Source organism: Natrix helvetica (assembly GCF_964273705.1).
Source record: "Natrix helvetica genome assembly, chromosome: 4".
NCBI classification, from domain to species: Eukaryota; Metazoa; Chordata; class Lepidosauria; order Squamata; family Natricidae; genus Natrix; species Natrix helvetica.
Genome location: NC_138550.1, coordinates 101,432,612 through 101,450,759, shown reverse-complemented (window position 1 = coordinate 101,450,759; position 18,148 = coordinate 101,432,612). Strand labels below are relative to the sequence as shown.

Genomic DNA, 18,148 nt, shown 5'->3' with positions numbered 1-18,148 from the left:
CCCCATTCCAATAGATCACTTGAAAGGCAATTCTGACTGTGGCTCAGGTCTGAGCATGGGAGGAAATATTCATATATAAAACAAGGACTTTTCTAGCACTGTATTTAACACAGAAACCACTACGAGAAGCAAACATTTCATTTATATACCATGTTGCCATGAAAAATGGTTATGAACTACCAGATCCAAGCTATTTTACAGCTACTAAATCCAAAAAAGCCCTCCAGCCGTGCTCCTACCTTTAAAGCATACTAAAACAATGCCTTTAGGTAGCCTTAAAATACAATTTAACAGAAATAGATTTCTGATTATTGGGCCCAGTACAGTTCTTTAATGAACCAGTCATGTCTAGCACTAATAAGATTTTCTTTATATAACTATTAAACAGATCTTATTTCACATACAGGAATACAAATTTATAATAATACATAACTTGCATCACGATTAGCCTAGATTTATGAGTGTTCTATTAATGAAATTCACTTTGGCATTAAGGAACCTTCTTTTTTCCTTTATTATACATTTTCCCATTTTATTCAGCTTTAAAACCACTGTCTAATGTCAGAATGCAGGCTACAATTAGGGCAGTTTTTAAAAGCTTAAAAATATATTTACACTTTAAACTGGAGTCTAATACTAGCTTAATAAATGACAAGCTTTCGTATAATTTAATAAACTTTCCCCTACAGGAATTACTCTGATTATGTGCCATGGTTCCTGAAGAAAACATAACAGAAGGAACGGGCAAATAAACAGAAGCACAATACTGGTCAGGTTAAACATCCAATTACCGAGCAGCTCCTGTGATGTACATCTTTCCCAATACAAAAAGAAGAAGAATTATTCTGCCTTCTCAAAAAGAATATACCATTTTTCAATTAATCATGCATAGAAAATGAAGACTTACAATCCCTTCCTTCCAGTCCTGCTCCCAAGCTGAAAGCAAGCTGCTAAGAGCTGTAGTATCAGAGAACATACCACATTCTGTGGAAGAAAGGGGTGAAAATACAGTCCTAAAAAATGTGTGATCTTTCAGTTACCTTTAGTTTAACAAAATAGAAAACACTGTTCAACTTAAACCCCTGCTGAATAGGTATTAGTTTCAAAAACTGTTTATTTTGCTTTTATCTTTAAAATTATCAATAATCATGGTTTTTTAATAACCCTACAAGGAGAAATTATGAACTAGCCTTAACAGGAAAGCATTTTCCTCTTTTGCATGTATATAAGCAATAAAAATGCACTGTGCTAAATAGTTAGATTCAACAACATTAAAATCCAGGGTTCGTTTTAATCTAATAGGAGCAACAGATATTAACATTCTTCTTTTTGGTTAGCTATGCAATATGAGCTTTCTGATTCTTTTTTTCAAAAAGGAAAGTTACCAAAATATTGCATGTCTGTGTACTCAAAAAAAAAAAGAGCTATCATTCCTAAAAAAGAATTTCCAGAAAATGAGAATCATTAACTGAAAATGCCAGGTTCCTAGTAGTCACCTAATAAAGTTACAGTTTCCCAAATAAAGAGCAGGTTTTAATTGTTAAATAGAGCATATCAGAATGTATATGGAAAAGCAAACCCTTTTAAACAGGAAAAATTAATATTCCCACATTTCAAATTGTTTTTTAAACACGTTCTCCAATTCTACACTTAAGTAATAATACATGGAAGTTCTAAATATGAATCACAATTATGTCACAATTGTTTGCATTAATTAAACTGAAATATTAACTAACATTTTAAGGGTCTTTTCTTTTATTTAAGAATATCACTTCCTTTTTGCCAGTGTATTATAGTAGAGACATAGATTTTATAATATATACAGGACAGAATATGGAGCTTTTCCAAAAGATTCTTGGCTCCTAAACCTTGAAAAACAAAATATGCATAGTCTTACTCAGTTTACACTGAACAAGACAAATTTCCAAAACATTCATATTGTTAATATTAAGAATGAAATACAAGAAAGCTAAACTTTGTCGGGTGTATGAAAGATTCTTTAATTGACAGTTTAATCTATTCAAGTGATTAAGCAGTAGAAGGCAATTTTAATCAGTAATGATGAGTTAGAGATAGTGATTTCCTGGGGTTAATTTGGTTTTCATGTATTAACATACTGAATGAAATACTAAATGTTGAAAAGTCCTATTTCAAATAACAACTGACAGCTTCTGTTAAATTAAGTTGTTCCATTTACTTCAGAATTTCAAAAAACCCATCAGGAATCTTTTGGTAATATGCATTTAAACAACTGTTTTGATTTCCAATCAGCACAGAGTTTGTGCCTGTAAAACTAACAAATATATTATGGCATTTAGCTTTCATGAAGTACAATCCACTTTAGAGGGTGCATGAACTGCTATAGTGCATTACATGCAATATTGTTTAATACTGATGAAACAAAGGTGATATAAAATGGAGATGAATGCTTATGCACAAAATGGTCATGGAGATATGCAATTACTGCTAAATAAGGCAAAAGGCTACTGATAGAATGGAATCAGGATTATTATTTTGCAAATGAAAGAAGTGCTTTTTAAAACAAGAGGTTTTCTCCCACTATCTCAATTATTAAGTTACTTTCAAAAGAACTATCACAACAAAAACACAACTAAGAATCATACTGGCAAAAAAAATGGCAACAAATGAAGGTAAAATATAGTTTCATTTTGTTTTACAATTCAGAAAGATGCAGCAAAAAAGACTACATTATGAAGGATAAAGGTATAAAGATACTAGCAGTTAAGTATTTGTAAGTGGCAGCTAAAGAGAAGCCTAAGAATTAAGGAAATATAAATGTCAATTTGTTAACTAAATATTTTAAAAAATAGTTTTCTCAGAGAAACTTTCAGGCATGGACGTATACAAATGCATGTGAATGTTATGAAATGAAAACTATTATAAACAATGATAGGTCCCTGCTGATTATGATTTTGGTATCTGCTATTTTGTGGAGTATAAGGATTGGTGCCAGAAGTATAAGCCTTTTCTTCACTCACATGCAGACAGACAGACAGACAGACAGACACACACACACACACAGTATGATCAAGAAAGTATTAGCCACTAGTCATTAAAATACACAATCATATTTCAAAAACCCTAAATACACTTTATATGAACATGATGGCAAATTACAATTAGATTTAGCTTGTAAGTCTGGCAAGAGCAGGATAATTATCAGTTACCAGTATCATTAAGAAAGAAATAATATAAACAGCTAGAATCAACTATGAAACTGCTGCCAGTTTTCAATAACAGTGCCAATTAAATTAAACAGGAGGTAGATAAAGATATTCAAAGACCACATGCAGACTACTAGGGCTGTGCAAATCTTAAACAGATGAGATTTATATACCAAGCAGATTTGTGTCATGGCTACCTCAGACTCTGGGGAGAAATGAATAATCAAGAACACAGAACCTGAGCCCACAGAATCATCCTTAGCCAAAGTTTTAATTCTAACAACTGGTATGAACCAGATCCTACCTCTTCCACTGTTCTGATCCTGAATTGACACATTTCCCCCTACTCTTAAGACCAGGGCTGTCAAACTCATGGCGCAGGGGCTGGATGCGGTACGCACTGGCCACACCCACACCTGGTTTACCAAAGGGGGTGAAGTCCTGATATGTCACATCACACTGCTGTGACGACCCGAGTTTGACACTCCTGCTTAAGACTCTTATTAGTATATGTAGATGAGCTGAGTACTGCTGGAATGCTAGAGTATATAGACATAGTCCTTGAGAGTAGTAAATAGTCCATAGTTGCCACTATGGAGAAGAGCTAATAAATACCTGGCTGATAGACTTACCAGCCTACACCATGAAGGCATATAAAGTAAAATGGACCAGTTCACTAGAAACAACTTTCATGACCTCCCACCTGGTTGCCTCATATCCAGAACCTTCAGATTTACTTGGTTTACTTGGGCTTCTTGACTTAGTCTAAAATGCAATCATGCTTTTCACCTAATCTCTGAAAGCACAGCATTTTATTTCTGCACTTGCTTTACATAAAAGACTGAAATAATCTTTTTCCTGCAGTGTTTCTGGGAACTTATTTGCATTTTCAGTCTTGGTCAGTTCAATTCCTCTCTCTCTCCCAGCACAGAATTCTGACTTATGAGCATCTTTATTTAATCCTCTATATAATCTTCAAATGAACATCAGCATAATACTGTGTTCCACTTGATCCCTGTTCCTTGCATAACAGCAGAATTGCATAACAGCAGAATTGCATAATAGCAGAAATAGACAAGATTATTTTTTTTAAAAAAATCATGACAGCACTGTATTCCCTCCCAATAGAAGTCAATTTTGCATAGCAAACATTCCCCTGGACAATATTGGGGAAAAAAACCTCTTCCTTTTCTAATGGGAACTATCTTTGTAAATTTTAAACAAATTTAGTGTTACTATTTACTGCTTTACTGTTTTAATGTTTTTATTCATTTTTTTAACTATTGTAAGCCACCTAGAGTTGCCCAGGCAAGATGGATGGCATATACGTTTAATAAATGTCTTGTCAAAATACACTAAATTTCATTTTAAAGATTCATTGGAGGAAAGGGGTATTCGATTTTCTAAACTTTCAGCAGGCAAACAGCAGGAATACAAACGGCACAACTACAATGACATTTGGTTCACTAAAATCTATTGTTCAAGAACTAAAAATAAAGTTTTACTGTAAACAGCAAATTTGAATATATAAGTACCAGTATAAACTCTATGAAAATACTTCTATGCTACCTTAGTTTCAGAAATCATTTTATTCTTCAGAATGAAACTATAACATTAAATCATATTAATATTCAGCAATACAGAATCAAATGTACTCTCTCATCGCCCAACTTAATAATGACCTGTGTTCAAAACTGTTATACTAATTCATATCCAGCTCCAAACTAAAATTTATATATAACGTACTGTATACTGAAGTTCGATTATATTAGCTATTTTAAAGTAAAATTAGTCACTTATTAAAGACAAATATTATGTAACTATTCCCAATAATTTTAAATGTTACTTTTTTTTTTGGCAAAATTATACATTTTCTCCCAATGTTTGAATTGACGTAAAGTACAGCTAAACCAAATGTTCTATAGAACTTAATCCTGATAAGTAGACATTCCATAGAGCATAGTAGCATCTAGTTCCCCCTCTCTGTTGATAAAATGAATTCAGCATTCAAGACCAGCCAATGTGCTCATGTCTCCTATCTTTATTTATGTGATTTCTTGTAATTGGCACATAACACAGGCTCAACACTCTCCAATGATCTACTTTAAAGTATTTGAACAAGAACTCATTTAGTGATCATTCAAAAGTTATGACCAAACACAGACAATTGTAGTTGCGGCCATCATAGCATCCTCATGGTCATATGATTGTAGTTATGATTGGACTGTTGCACAGTTACATGATCACCATTTGAAATCTTCATTGGCTGCTTCTGACAAGCAGAGTCAATGAGAAAGCTGGGAGGAGCTTTCAAAAAACAGTCGCATGACCATAGGACACTCTGACCTTCACTGTTAAGCTTCATCTAACAAGGGCAACTGGAAGTGCCACAACTGCCATCATAAATCATGTGACGTCGTGCTTTACAACGGCATCATTTAGTCAACAGTTGCCAGTCCGACTTACTATTATTAAACTGAAACTATCTGTATTACGAAGATCCTCATTGCAACTGTCAACATAACATACAGCAAAAGATCTGTTTGTATCATGGTAGCTACAGCTGGAGCATATATGTGATATGTATCTTATTTATTTCTGGCACCAAAGAAACTTACATACTTTTATTTTTACTCTCCTGGCCACTTACTTGTTTCTTGTACAAGCCTCAAATTTGCTTCAAAAAATATTTCAATATTTTGGAGCAGGTCTGAGGGGGGAAGAAGAGTAAAGCAGCCATACTAATGGCAGACAGCTCTTGCTTTGGAGAGACATTATACAGTATTTGATGTTTAAAATTGAAAACCACAACAATTATAAATACCTTTGAAGATTTCAAGTTCTTTCCTGAAAAATAAAAACAAAAACATAATGTATGTCAGAGATTGGACACAAATTGATTTTATTTGCAGATAACTTACTTTTACTTCCAACCCATACTACAGCTTAGATGAAAAACATGGATGTCATTAGCAAAACAGCAGTATCATCTATTAACTGGTTGAAATGAATAGTTCTTAAATTCTCACTTATTGGTTATCAAAAGAACTATTAATTCCATATTTGCATCAAATCGATTCAATACTTAATATATGTATATAATAAAAAATATAACTCATTCAGTTGCAGAATATCAAGCGGTATATTCAGGAGTAGAAAGTAATTTAGTCTTTAGTACATTTAGCTAAGCTTTGGGAGCTATCCAGGAGGCCAAATCAAACAAGAAGGCAGAAATGTGTTAATGAATCAGAAAAGGCAGAGCCAATTTCATCATTAATACATTTCATTAATTACTTAATTAGTAACTAGTTTCAGCTTAATTTCATCAGCATTGAGGTGACTTTGAAAGTTACACGTTCAATTACCCCAAAGAATAAAAAACAGAAATAAAATAGAAAGAATGAAGAATCCCCAAAGGCTTGCAACAGAAGAGAAAAGCAGAGAAGTGTTCAGTAACAGAGACACCAATTTAACAAAATGAGAAAGTGGAGGGAAATAAGAACAGCCATGAAAATGTGACAACAATCAAGTATATTGAAAAGATCTACTTGGATACTGACAACAAAGTGCTGAGGAAATGTATCAGTGGATTGCAGTGGGGCAGCAGCTCTGGAGAATTCTAGGCCAAGAGAGAGTGGTCCACACATACCAGGGCACTAATGTTAATGTTCCTGAAATTTAAATCATTCATCACTCTCCAGAAGCCAATACCAGATATAATGTGTCAGTAGGGCTATGAATAAGTTGGCCCATCGTCCATGGCTCCTGTGCTATCTTGGACAAGGGACCAGACAAGGCTGATTGGAGTCTCCCAAAATCATAAGCCCGGGGAACTCTCCCAGACAGAGATACTGCTAAACAGCAGGGAAGAAGGCAACTGAGCAGCAATCCCCACTGATCCTGATGGCCCAACCTCACAAAAAGGGGTTTCACATCCAACAATGTCTGCAACAGGGCCCCCAATAGCTACCAAGACAACAGTCACTACACCTGCCCTGGAATCACAGTTCCATTCGTGAAACCCCGGAGGACACAATATATGGGAACCATATAATATACATGGTATTATAAGTGAGCAGCTAATGACACAATTAATTCAGCTGGAGCTTGTATTCCAATTCCTTACAGAAAAAAAAGGGGGAAAAAGGGGGGGGAGGCTGGAAAATTATATTGTAAACAGAACTTGAAAAATGATGACCATATTGCTCATTAAGTTATATTCTTTCTCCTTTTTCAAAAAGTTAATTCAAATATTGATAAACAATATACTAAGAAAGGGAGAAAGAGTGGATAATTGGCTTGTGTCCAAGGAAACACTACACCACTAATAATTACACATGACTTAAAGTTTGAGTAAATCACATCAATCCAAAATATAGAAACTGGAGGAATCCCAAATCAAAACCTGTCTTCAACCTTCCAAGAAAACATTGCTGCTAGTTTCTATGATGAATTACGGGAAGAACATTTGTTCAAAATCTAGTACTATCTTCTACTATCAAACGTTTGGTGCCCTTGTTCATGCAAGTGTGATGAGCAGTATAAAAATTTGATAAATAATAATTAAATAAAAATAAAATTTATTAAATTTGCTTGACTCTCAAAGACTCTTGAGAGTTTTATATCTATAGAGCCTGCACTGGATGTTCAACAATTAGAAAAATAAACTATAATTTACAATCCAAAGTAAAATCTTAATATTGATATTTTCAAAGAAATAGATCTATAATTAAAACACTAGGTTTGTCCATTTTGTGAATAATTATGATATCTGTTACAATAAAACTAAAGAGTAGGGATTTATTTGAAAGAAAAATATCTTTCAGTAACTTTTGACAAAAATAACTTTTCAATAAAATAGAAAAAAATCCCAATGTGCTTTTTATAGAAACCTACTGGAAAACCACCAGAAATCTTCCATAATTTCAAAGTATGTAATTATGATAATTTCTTGAATCAAAAGAAAAGTAAAATTAGTTTCCTAGCTTTGGGCTAACTGTGGTAACCTTGGTTGCTGTAAGAAAGGACATATCTTATCTTTTAGTGATGAAAAACTTAACTGTTCTGGTTTGTCACTGCGTTGTTTGCTAGCTGTGCTGAGATATACTGCGCAGGTCATAGGCCTTATCAGCAAGTGATGTACTGTGCATGCTTCTTAACACGTTTCTTAATACATCACACATTCCAGAGACTTCTGATCTTCTGTTCGTCTGCCAAGAAGGTGGACGGCAATTGCTCTTGCCAAAATGTAACAATTAGATAGATTTGTTTATTTTATTTTCATATTAAATTTTGTTTTCATTAGAACATGTTCTCGGGTTTTTATTTCTTATCTGAGATATGCTAACAAGGAGGGGCGACGATTCACACCTCGATCGAGGGGGAAGGGAAGCTTTACTTCACTACAAATATTTCTTTGTCAAATTGTTCTCAAAGAATGAGAAATTAAAAAAACACTCTTATACATAAGCTCTTTGGATGATTAGTGATGCCAGAGGCAGTCTTCTAGTTTGCTCTTCAGAGCAGGGCAACTAGCAGTCAAAGCCAATGATTCTTGGCAATTTTGCCTTCATTGGGGAGTTTTCAGTGCTTTCTGATTGGCTGTTTTCTGGCAGATGTTTCATTACCAAACTAGATAACTAGTCCACTGATGATGTTGCCTAGTTTGGTAATGAAATGTCTGCCAGAAAACAACCAAGCTCAGAGAGCACCAAGATGACCACAATTTAGTCCTGAGCTACAAATATTATTTTATTTCAATATCCAATGAATAAGCTAAACTGCTTTTCTGGGAAGCAGGATATGGCACCTATCAATGATTCTTGACTTTATCACATGGTGAGGGATTATAGTTCTAATTTAATTTATCCAAGGTAAACTAGGTCATGTATTATTTTGTAATGAACCAACTGAGCTAATAAAAATCCCTTGCTCTTTTTAATACAGGGAGTCTATGACCACAATTGAGATCAAAATTTATGTTGGTAATAGAGACATTTTTTAAGTGGGTTTTGCCCCATTTTACGACCTTTCTTGCCACCATTGTTAGATGCAACTATTAAGTTAACAGCACAGTTGTTAACTGAATTTGGCTTCCCCACTGACTTTGCTTATCAAAGATGCAAAAGGTGACCCTGGGACACTGCAACCATCAGAAATATGAACCAGTTGCCAGGCATCCAAATTTTGATTATGTGACCATGGGGATGCTGCAATGGTTGTAAGTGTGAAAAACGGTCATGTCACTTTTTCCAGTTTTATTGTAACTTTGGTCACTAAACATTTGGCTGTAAGTCAAAGACTAACTGTACTCTTTCTTGAATATTCTTATCTGATAACTATTTATCTGCTATGAGACAACTTTCTGTGGCCCCTAATTCATCTAACTATGTAAAGGTAAAGGTTCCCCTCGCACATATGTGCTAGTCGTTCCTACTCTTGGGGGCAGTGCTCATCTCCGTTTCAAAGCTGAAGAGTCAGTGCAGTCCAAAGAACTCTCCATGGTCATGTGGCCAGCATGATTAAATGCCAAAGGCGCACGGAACGCTGTTTCCTTCCCACCAAAGGTGGTTCCTATTTTTCTACTTGCATTTTTATATTCTTTCGAACTGCTAGGTTGGCAGAAGCTGGGACCAGTAACAGGAGCTCATTCCGTTACGCAGCACTAGGGATTCGAACCACTGAACTGCCGAACTTTCTGATCAACAAGCTTAGCATCTTAGTCACTGAGCCACCGCACCCCTCTAATTCATCTAACTAACCCCAATTCATCTAATTCATCTAGTTGACCCCCCACTATATCCAAATGTTCTTGAAGATACCTATTAAAAATCAAAACTCTAGTTTCAATTGGCCTGCTAATTAAAAGATCATGGATTCCCTTGTGATCAATTGTTTCAAATTTATTCTTAACAGCTATTCATTTTAGAATTATTTGCCAATAGGGAGTGAGATACTCTGATTTTCTTGAGAAAAGAGTGACAACTTGAACAACAAATTTAACATTTCAGGTCATCCAAATATAGCTGGTCTCTGCTATTGCAATCGTGTTTTTTTCTTCTCTACTAAGAAACTAAAAAAAATGTGACAGATCAGGAGACCACGATGAAGGATGGAATAATAAAACCAAAACAATTTTTTCTAATGTCTACATAGTTAAAGTTGAAACACATTCATTCAGAAGTTTCCAGCAGCCAGCTACTCCTACTCTAAGCAGGAGGTATTTTAATAATTTTCCCACGAAGAATGCTACATGTATGACAGTATTTGCAATCCTTAAGATAAAAAGTTAGTTTAATATGTTTGCTTACACATCAGATAGAAAGGACTCTGTGAGTAAATCAAATATATTCAAGCTTACCTTTTTGTCTTTTTATAATTTTCACGCTGTAGTATTTGCATATGCTTGTATCTTTGCAATTCGCACTGTCCACAAAGATCTTCAAGATGTAATAAATGATGCTCCATTTCTTTAAAATGTGCTTCCAATTGGACTTTGTTAACAAAACATTCAAACAAAGTATGTAAGTATCACTTCTCAAATAGATCATGATTACTTTTGATACAATTTCATGCTAAACAACCTCACGCATTATAACATATACTACCAGAACCCCAAATTCTCACAACAGAACATTTCAAGAAATAAACATACAAAGAACCAAGGACAATTTTTTTTCATGCTAGTTCATGGGAAATTCTCTTTTCCATTACACAGACACCGTGATAAAATTGGTACAGCGAATGACATATTAAAGGGAAAGAAGAAGTGTCATAGGACGCCTGCTTTCCTTTCAATCCTAACTTATCTTCCCATCAGGCAATTTGCAGAAGACTACTTGAGACGGTTGGTTACAAAAGAGCCATGGTGGCACAGTAGTTAGAATGCAGTACTGCAGGCTACTTCTGCTGACTGCCAGCTGACTGCAATTTGGCAGATCGAATCTCACCAGGCTCAAGGTTGACTCAGCCTTCTATCCTTCTGAGGTGGGCAAAATGAGGACCCAGATTATTGGGCAATATGCTGACTCTGTAAACCCCTTAGAGAGGGCTGGAAAGCATTGTGAAGCGGTATATAAGTCTAAGTGCTATTGCTATTGCTGTAATGCACAATATTTTTCAAGGGTTTTCTAAAATAATTATTCAAGAAATGAAGCTCTTGAGCAATCAACTACTTATTTCTCCCCAAATCAAAAATAATTCAGCTTATTTCTCAAACTAATCCAAAACTGGCAGCTCTAAGCCATAAAAATCATTGCAATCATGGTAATTCTCAGAAGAATTACACCTGCTAATGATTACAATGCTTTATGCACCTGTAGCACTGCATAAGGACACCAGAAAATGGAAATCCACCCATTCGTTCCCCTTCATCACTGTGCTCAATAGTCTACATTATAGTGAAAGGTAAGATGGCATTTTCCATCTCAGAGAATCAAAACTAAAATAAATTCAGAATGTTAACTTATAAAGTTCAGCTCTTTTTTTCCAGGGCGGGCTTTCAGAAATCCCTTTAGTTTACTTTCAAAACCTTAACAGAGACCTTTAGAATACTTTTAAAATACAAATTAATATAAGAAAATCATCATCCGTGAAACAAATTACAAATGAGGCCCCATTTACTAATTTTGGTGAATCTTGATGCAGCAGGCCCCAAAACACTGGTGTCTTACATAAACAGAGTCATTTGTAGATGACAAAAGAGGACACCATGCCTTTTCTGTGGTCAGTGGTGGAGATAGGGCATTTTCTTTTGTGGCTTTCAATTGGGTACATTATCATATTAGCAAAAATTGACTTTACAATCTACTGCTTCCTCCTTCATGTGTTTCAAATTGTAATCCATCCAGCCACATTTTTCTGGATTTCACCTTTTTTTTCTGTTTACTGTTTTTATAACATCATTTGCAAGTCTATACTCCCAATTTATATTCATTGGAGCTGTCCTGCTAACGATATTGTCTAGCTGTTCTGTTCTCAACAAAAAAGATTAGCACCAATAATAATTTTAAAAAGCTAAACTCAAGCCAAGGATTTGAAAAACTAGTCCTTGAGGGCCCCCTGCTGAGTACTTTCAAAAATACACCTGTTACACAGAATTATTTGTTTATAACTGGATTTTTCAAAGTCTGCAATATTGTACCCTCCTAAAATAAAATGCCCCCTCCTGTGAATATAATGATTTAATTGGGGTTTGGATTCAGTCAAAAGTCAATATACCTCTCATTTTTAACAGGTAGCATGATGCTATGATATTTTCTTTTTAATGATCTGAGTATTTATAAGTATCTAAGTCTATAAATAAGAAACAAACTGAATGCATACTTACCCAGGCTAGCTGTTGTAGATTCCAAGCCTGCCAGAAATATTGGAATTTGTTGGAGCTGGTCTTGAAGGTCCAAGAGGCCACTTCTTTTTTTCTCCCAATAGGCAGAAAGCATTACAACTTCACTATCCACCAGCTGAAATTATTAAAATCAAGAATATAATTATAGATAGCAAAATTTCTTGTTTAGTTTTCAAGCTAAAATCTCAAGTGATTTCCAAGCTGCAGAGTTCTAATCCCACTTAGCTGCAAGTAAAATAACTAATTTTACAATTAATTGCAATTAATTCTATGCCCTCGTAGTTTTCAATTGAATTCAATATATTTCAGCATAGTACAAAACTGATATTTCAAAAAGAATGTCCTTTTTGCAACTATTTTAAGTCTGTTAAAATGTATAAATATATGACTAATTATTTGTCCTGTTAAATTTTCAAGTTTATACACTCTTTTACCGAATCTTGTCTCACACATTACTTTCTTTCTTCAAACATCTAAGATGCCATTAACACAAGGACATTCCAAGCTAAGGAACTAGAGCAAATAAATCCACTGTAAGTATAAATAATAGCAGCTTCATATATCTCAGTAAGTATAATGGGGTTTCCCAAGTTTTGGCACTGTATGCTGTGTTTTATTCAACAAATCACTGAGATAGTTAAAAGAAACAGAGCCATAAATCTAATGTTAGTCTGGATTGAATTCAGCACAGTGAATTGAAATAAACAATACAAAACAATATGTAACTATCAATTCAGTTTAGATTTTTAACTTATCCAGTGCCTCTAAATTAATTCAGAAAACTATTTCAAAATCCATACAGGGTTTATAAAGGCATCAGATTTAACATTTTACTCTGGAAAATGAGTCAAATCATTTTTAAAACTATTTGAATTTCTGAATTAATACTGCATTTTCTACAAGACTAATAAGTATAATATTTGCTATATATGTTTATGTGAACACGGTCGGGGTCTTTAGGTGGTGTCTTTAGTTTAATATCTAATATCTAGTTAGTTTAATATCTAATATCTAATTCAAATAAAATCAGGTACTGCAGTCAATGTTATATTGAATTGCATTGAGAGGAAAAGGTAATAGATTTTGTCTATACCACTACTGAGTTGGTGGTTCAAGAACTCAGATGTATTCCTAAAGTGTTCTGAATAGTGATACTGATAGATAACTGTACTTTAAAAATTCAAATAATGTCTCCATAATCCAAAGTATTCTCTATACGCACCTGTGTATGTGTGTATGTATACATTTTAACACATTTACAAAACACAATACATGTGATTTACCTTTGAAGAATGTTTAGAAACTATGCCTTCATCATTACAAATGGAGAATGACTATACAGAGTACTGGTAGTCTTCAACTTACGACACAACTGGAACCAATATTTCTGTTGCTAAATAAGGAAGTTGTTAAATCACATTCGATTTTAGAATCTTTTTAACTATGGCTATGCTAATCACTGCAGATATTAAGTGAATCATGTGGTTGTTAAGGAAAACCAGCTTCCCCCCATTGACTTTGCTTGTGGAAGCTGGCTGGGAAAGGCACAAATGGTAATTACATGACCCCAGGACACTGTAACTGTCATAAATGTATATATGCCAATTGCCAAATTTTGATCGTATGACTCTGGGGATTCTGCGATGGTTGTAAGTCACTTTTTTCAGTGTGGTTGTAACTTTTAACTGTCGCTAAATGAATGGTTTTAAGTCAAGGATTTGTGGTGGATTTCAATTTATTTTGCTCGTGTGCGCACGCACAATGCTTCTGCGCATGTGCAGAAGCATCCGGGCGGGTGGGCATAGCCTCCCACCGCCACCACTAAGTTGCCACATATATTTTAACACTACAGAGCCTCTAAAACTGCTATGCAAGGTTCCTGCAAACACAGTATAGAGAATATTCATTTAAATTATAGCCATGTTTAATTCATAAATGCTAAACATTGAAATAGCAGTATTCATTTTAAATTAAATTTTTCCATATTATGTGTATATATCACCTCTCCAGTTTTTGCACACTCTTTTGCTCCTTTGTGAAGTGCTGCCCAGGAATCTTCATACCTTCCCAAAAGGAAACAGAAATAGCATTAATATTTATACTTAAACATAAACATATCAAATGCTGCTGATCTGATTTTTTTATTATATATAATCTATGGACATTGACACAGGTTGGCTTTATTTTTATAGAAACACTACAACATTATAGACCCTTTTTTAGATTAGCATGTTCCAGAATTTTATAGTAAGATCAGCAAAAAGATCAGCAAAAGTCAACATCACATATTTTAAATGAAAGTTGAGCTTCTCCTGTGGTCACTTACCCAGCATAAATAAATAATAAACCTACAGAGGTGGAAAACTCTAAATATAGGTCATGTAGATAGTTTTAAATAACCAATTTACACTTCCACAAATAAAATAAAAATGGGGGAAAGTAGGAAATAAGCTTTTTTAAAAAAGGGATAAATTATCCTTAAAACCCAAAATAAGTGTTTTTAAACCTGAATATTAGACCTTATCTAAGTACTATTTTCTGTATTACCGATATTAAATTTGTGGTTACATTATTCATGAAGCTAAATTTAGATTATAACCATCACCCCTTTTTTGGATGTAAAATCAAGGGGATTTAACTCAAAAATATGAATAGGATTGTGATAAAAGGATACAATTATATATAATTTCTTGGAGACAAGTCACATATATTCAATTCACAAACAAATTAGCGCAAAGTTAGTCTAACAATCAGTTGATTGAAGTATACAGTTGTCTATTTAATACTTTGAAATTCCCAGGAACTTCACAAAAGCTAAAGTTCTGCATTTCATAAACACTCTAGTGCGTTTAGTGTATTTTTGTTATTAACAAGTTAAAGCCATTGTATCAGTGACATTACTGATTTTATACTGTTATTGTTTTTCAATTAATAAACAATATAAAAGTAAAGAAATACCCTCTACAGTATTTATTATAGTTATATCTCTGGCTCTAGAAAAATAAGGAAATCAATAACATTGTCATAAAACAGTAACAGTTTAAAGAAACGTACCTATTCAGCAAAACTAAACCAGCAGAAAATTCTGGTAAATTCTGTGTAGTCCTGTAATAAAATTATAGGCATATCTTAATGACTTTAAATGTGTTCTTTAGGATCTGGAGGATCCACAAACCGTTTTTTTTTAAATAAAACAAAAAACCAAAGGATAATTACAACATCAGCAGTGTTCAGATAACTGGAAATGCGATTTTTATTTGTTTGGTTTGGCCTCTGGAAAATTCTAAGCTATCATATCGAACAACTTTTATTCTTTGCAATGGCATAGTTATATCTCCTCTTGTGAATATAAACTTCTACAGAGTACAGATACAGGTTGTCCTTGCTCAATGACCACAATTGCGACCGCAGGTCCACTGCTAAGTAATGCAGTCATTAAACGAGAAAGCATGTGATAACACCTTGCAATTTTCCTGCCAGATTCTAGATTATGCGTGTTATAAACTGGCTGTAAGTTATGTAACTGGTGATCATGTGATAGCAGGATGCAGTAGCAATCATATACATCCACCGGATGCAAAATACCTGATGCTGCAACAGTAATAAGTGCAAGGATCAGTCATAAAGTTAGTTTTTCAGCACCATCATGACTTTGAAGTTAACTAAACAGGGCAATCATTAAGCAAGGACTACCTGTACCAATCTAACTTATGACACAGGGCAGCTCTCTAAAGTGGCATTCATACTTTTGGTATAATAATGATGACTGGAACATGGAATGACAGTGTTGAAAGGGACCTCAGAGGTCTTCTAGTCCAACCCCGCTTAGGCAGGAAACCCTATACCAGCGATGGCGAACCTATGGCACGCGTGCCACAGGTGGCACGAGGAGCCATTTGTCAGGGCACGCAAAGTGACTTCCGGTTTGCTCGGAGGGTCGGTTTGAGCACTCCGAAGGTGTCAGGGAAGCCTCCGGAAGGTCCCTGAAGCCTTCAGAGCGCTCAAAACGACCGTCCGAGCAAACCGGAAGTCACTTCCAGTTTGCTTGGAGGATCGTTTTGAGCACTCCGAAGGCTTCAGGGACCGTCCGGAGACTTCCCTGAAGCCTCTGGAGGGCATCGGGGGGGGGGCTGTTGTACCCCCTCCCCAGGCTCCTATAAAGCCTCTGGAGCCTGGGGAGGGCGAAACAAAGCATGTAAAAATGGGGGGGAGCGCCTGTAGTGCGTGCATGCATTATGGGTGCAGCACACCCGCACGCGACCCCCCTGCGCTCCCCCAACTTATGGCACTCGAGACAAAAAAGGTTCGCCATCTCTGCCCTATACCTTTTCAGACACCAGTTATCCAATCTTCTTTAAAAATTCCAGTGTTGGAGCATTTACAACTTCTGGAGGCAAGTTGTTCCACTTGTTAATTGTTCTAACTGTCAGGAAATTTCTCCTTAGTTCTAAGTTGCTTCTCTCCTTGATTAGTTTCCACCCATTGCTTCTTGTCCTGACCTCAGGTGCTTTGGAGAATAGTTTGACTCCCTCTTCTTTGTGGGAACCCCTGAGATATTAGAACAATGCTATCATGTCACTCCAGTCCTCCTTTTCATCAAACTAGACATACTCTATTCCCGCAACCATTCTTTATATAATACATATTATATAATAGTTTATTATTGTACAAGAACAAATTTTAAAGTCCTGCAAGCAATATGAAAACAGAAACTGAATATATGTTCTGAATATTTGAACTATTTATACCATGAAATAATTGTTAAAGTACAGTACAGATTTTACAAGTATAATGTTAAAATATTTAGAAGTACCTCTGTTTATTTATTTTAACTTCTCTGGATTTGTCACTGAAGATCTTCAGCCTGGAAAAACATATGTTGAGGGAGGAAAAGTTGATTAAGAGTCCCAATTAAAATTTTCAGTGTTTATAATAACAATTCACTGAATGCACCAATCCCCTTGTATTCCTTCTATCACCTAAAAATAATACTGCAAAACTGTGCCCATCCTGATGTTTTCCTGTTGCTATTCCATCTTCTTTCCAAGCCTATATCTTGTTCTGCACATGAAGTAGAAGTCATAATTCTGAGGTGTTGTGAACAAACTGTGCCACAAATATCTTTTTTAATCTTCCCCACATCAAGAAAACATCCTCACTGCAATAGAACATTTTCAGGATTTTTTTAAAAGTTACCTTTTGTGGATATTTCTTCACTTTCACTGTTAATTTTCCATTGTTTCTATTAACATACTCTTCACTTTCATTTATTAACAAGGAAGCATTTTTCACAAATTTAAAATGTAAATTTTTATCTGAATTTCAATGTTTACATCTAACAGGGGTTACAGTTTTGAAGCAGAGCTTGGTTTGCAATAGATAACTTCAGTTAAGTAATATAGTATGTATTATTCCAATCTTTTTTTGAAGTTACATAGCATGTAATATTAAAGCTTTCATCTTCTGCAGCCTAAAATGGCATTTTACCAAGTAATTGTGCTGGTTTAGCCACTAAAAAGATGGACATATGACACTGTAAGATGCCTACCAGATACTGGTACTAAAATACACAAAAAATATAGCAACACAGCCATAGATTGCTTAAAGTTCCCATGTA

The 18,148-nt window shown here is 34.8% G+C and overlaps 1 protein-coding gene across 1 annotated transcript in view; it reads right to left on the bottom strand.

Annotated features, from left to right (window-relative positions):
- Positions 1–18,148, bottom strand: part of DTNBP1 (dystrobrevin binding protein 1) — a 50,715-nt gene that overhangs the window by 29,427 nt on the left and 3,140 nt on the right. Inside the window, exons 2-7 of the mRNA XM_081952280.1 lie at positions 17,345–17,395; positions 15,586–15,636; positions 14,534–14,594; positions 12,514–12,646; positions 10,546–10,678; positions 6,010–6,032 (exon numbers count right to left, since the gene is read on the bottom strand). Coding sequence (XP_081808406.1) covers positions 6,010–6,032; positions 10,546–10,678; positions 12,514–12,646; positions 14,534–14,594; positions 15,586–15,636; positions 17,345–17,395 — 452 coding nt within the window. The remainder of the gene's footprint in view (positions 1–6,009; positions 6,033–10,545; positions 10,679–12,513; positions 12,647–14,533; positions 14,595–15,585; positions 15,637–17,344; positions 17,396–18,148) is intronic.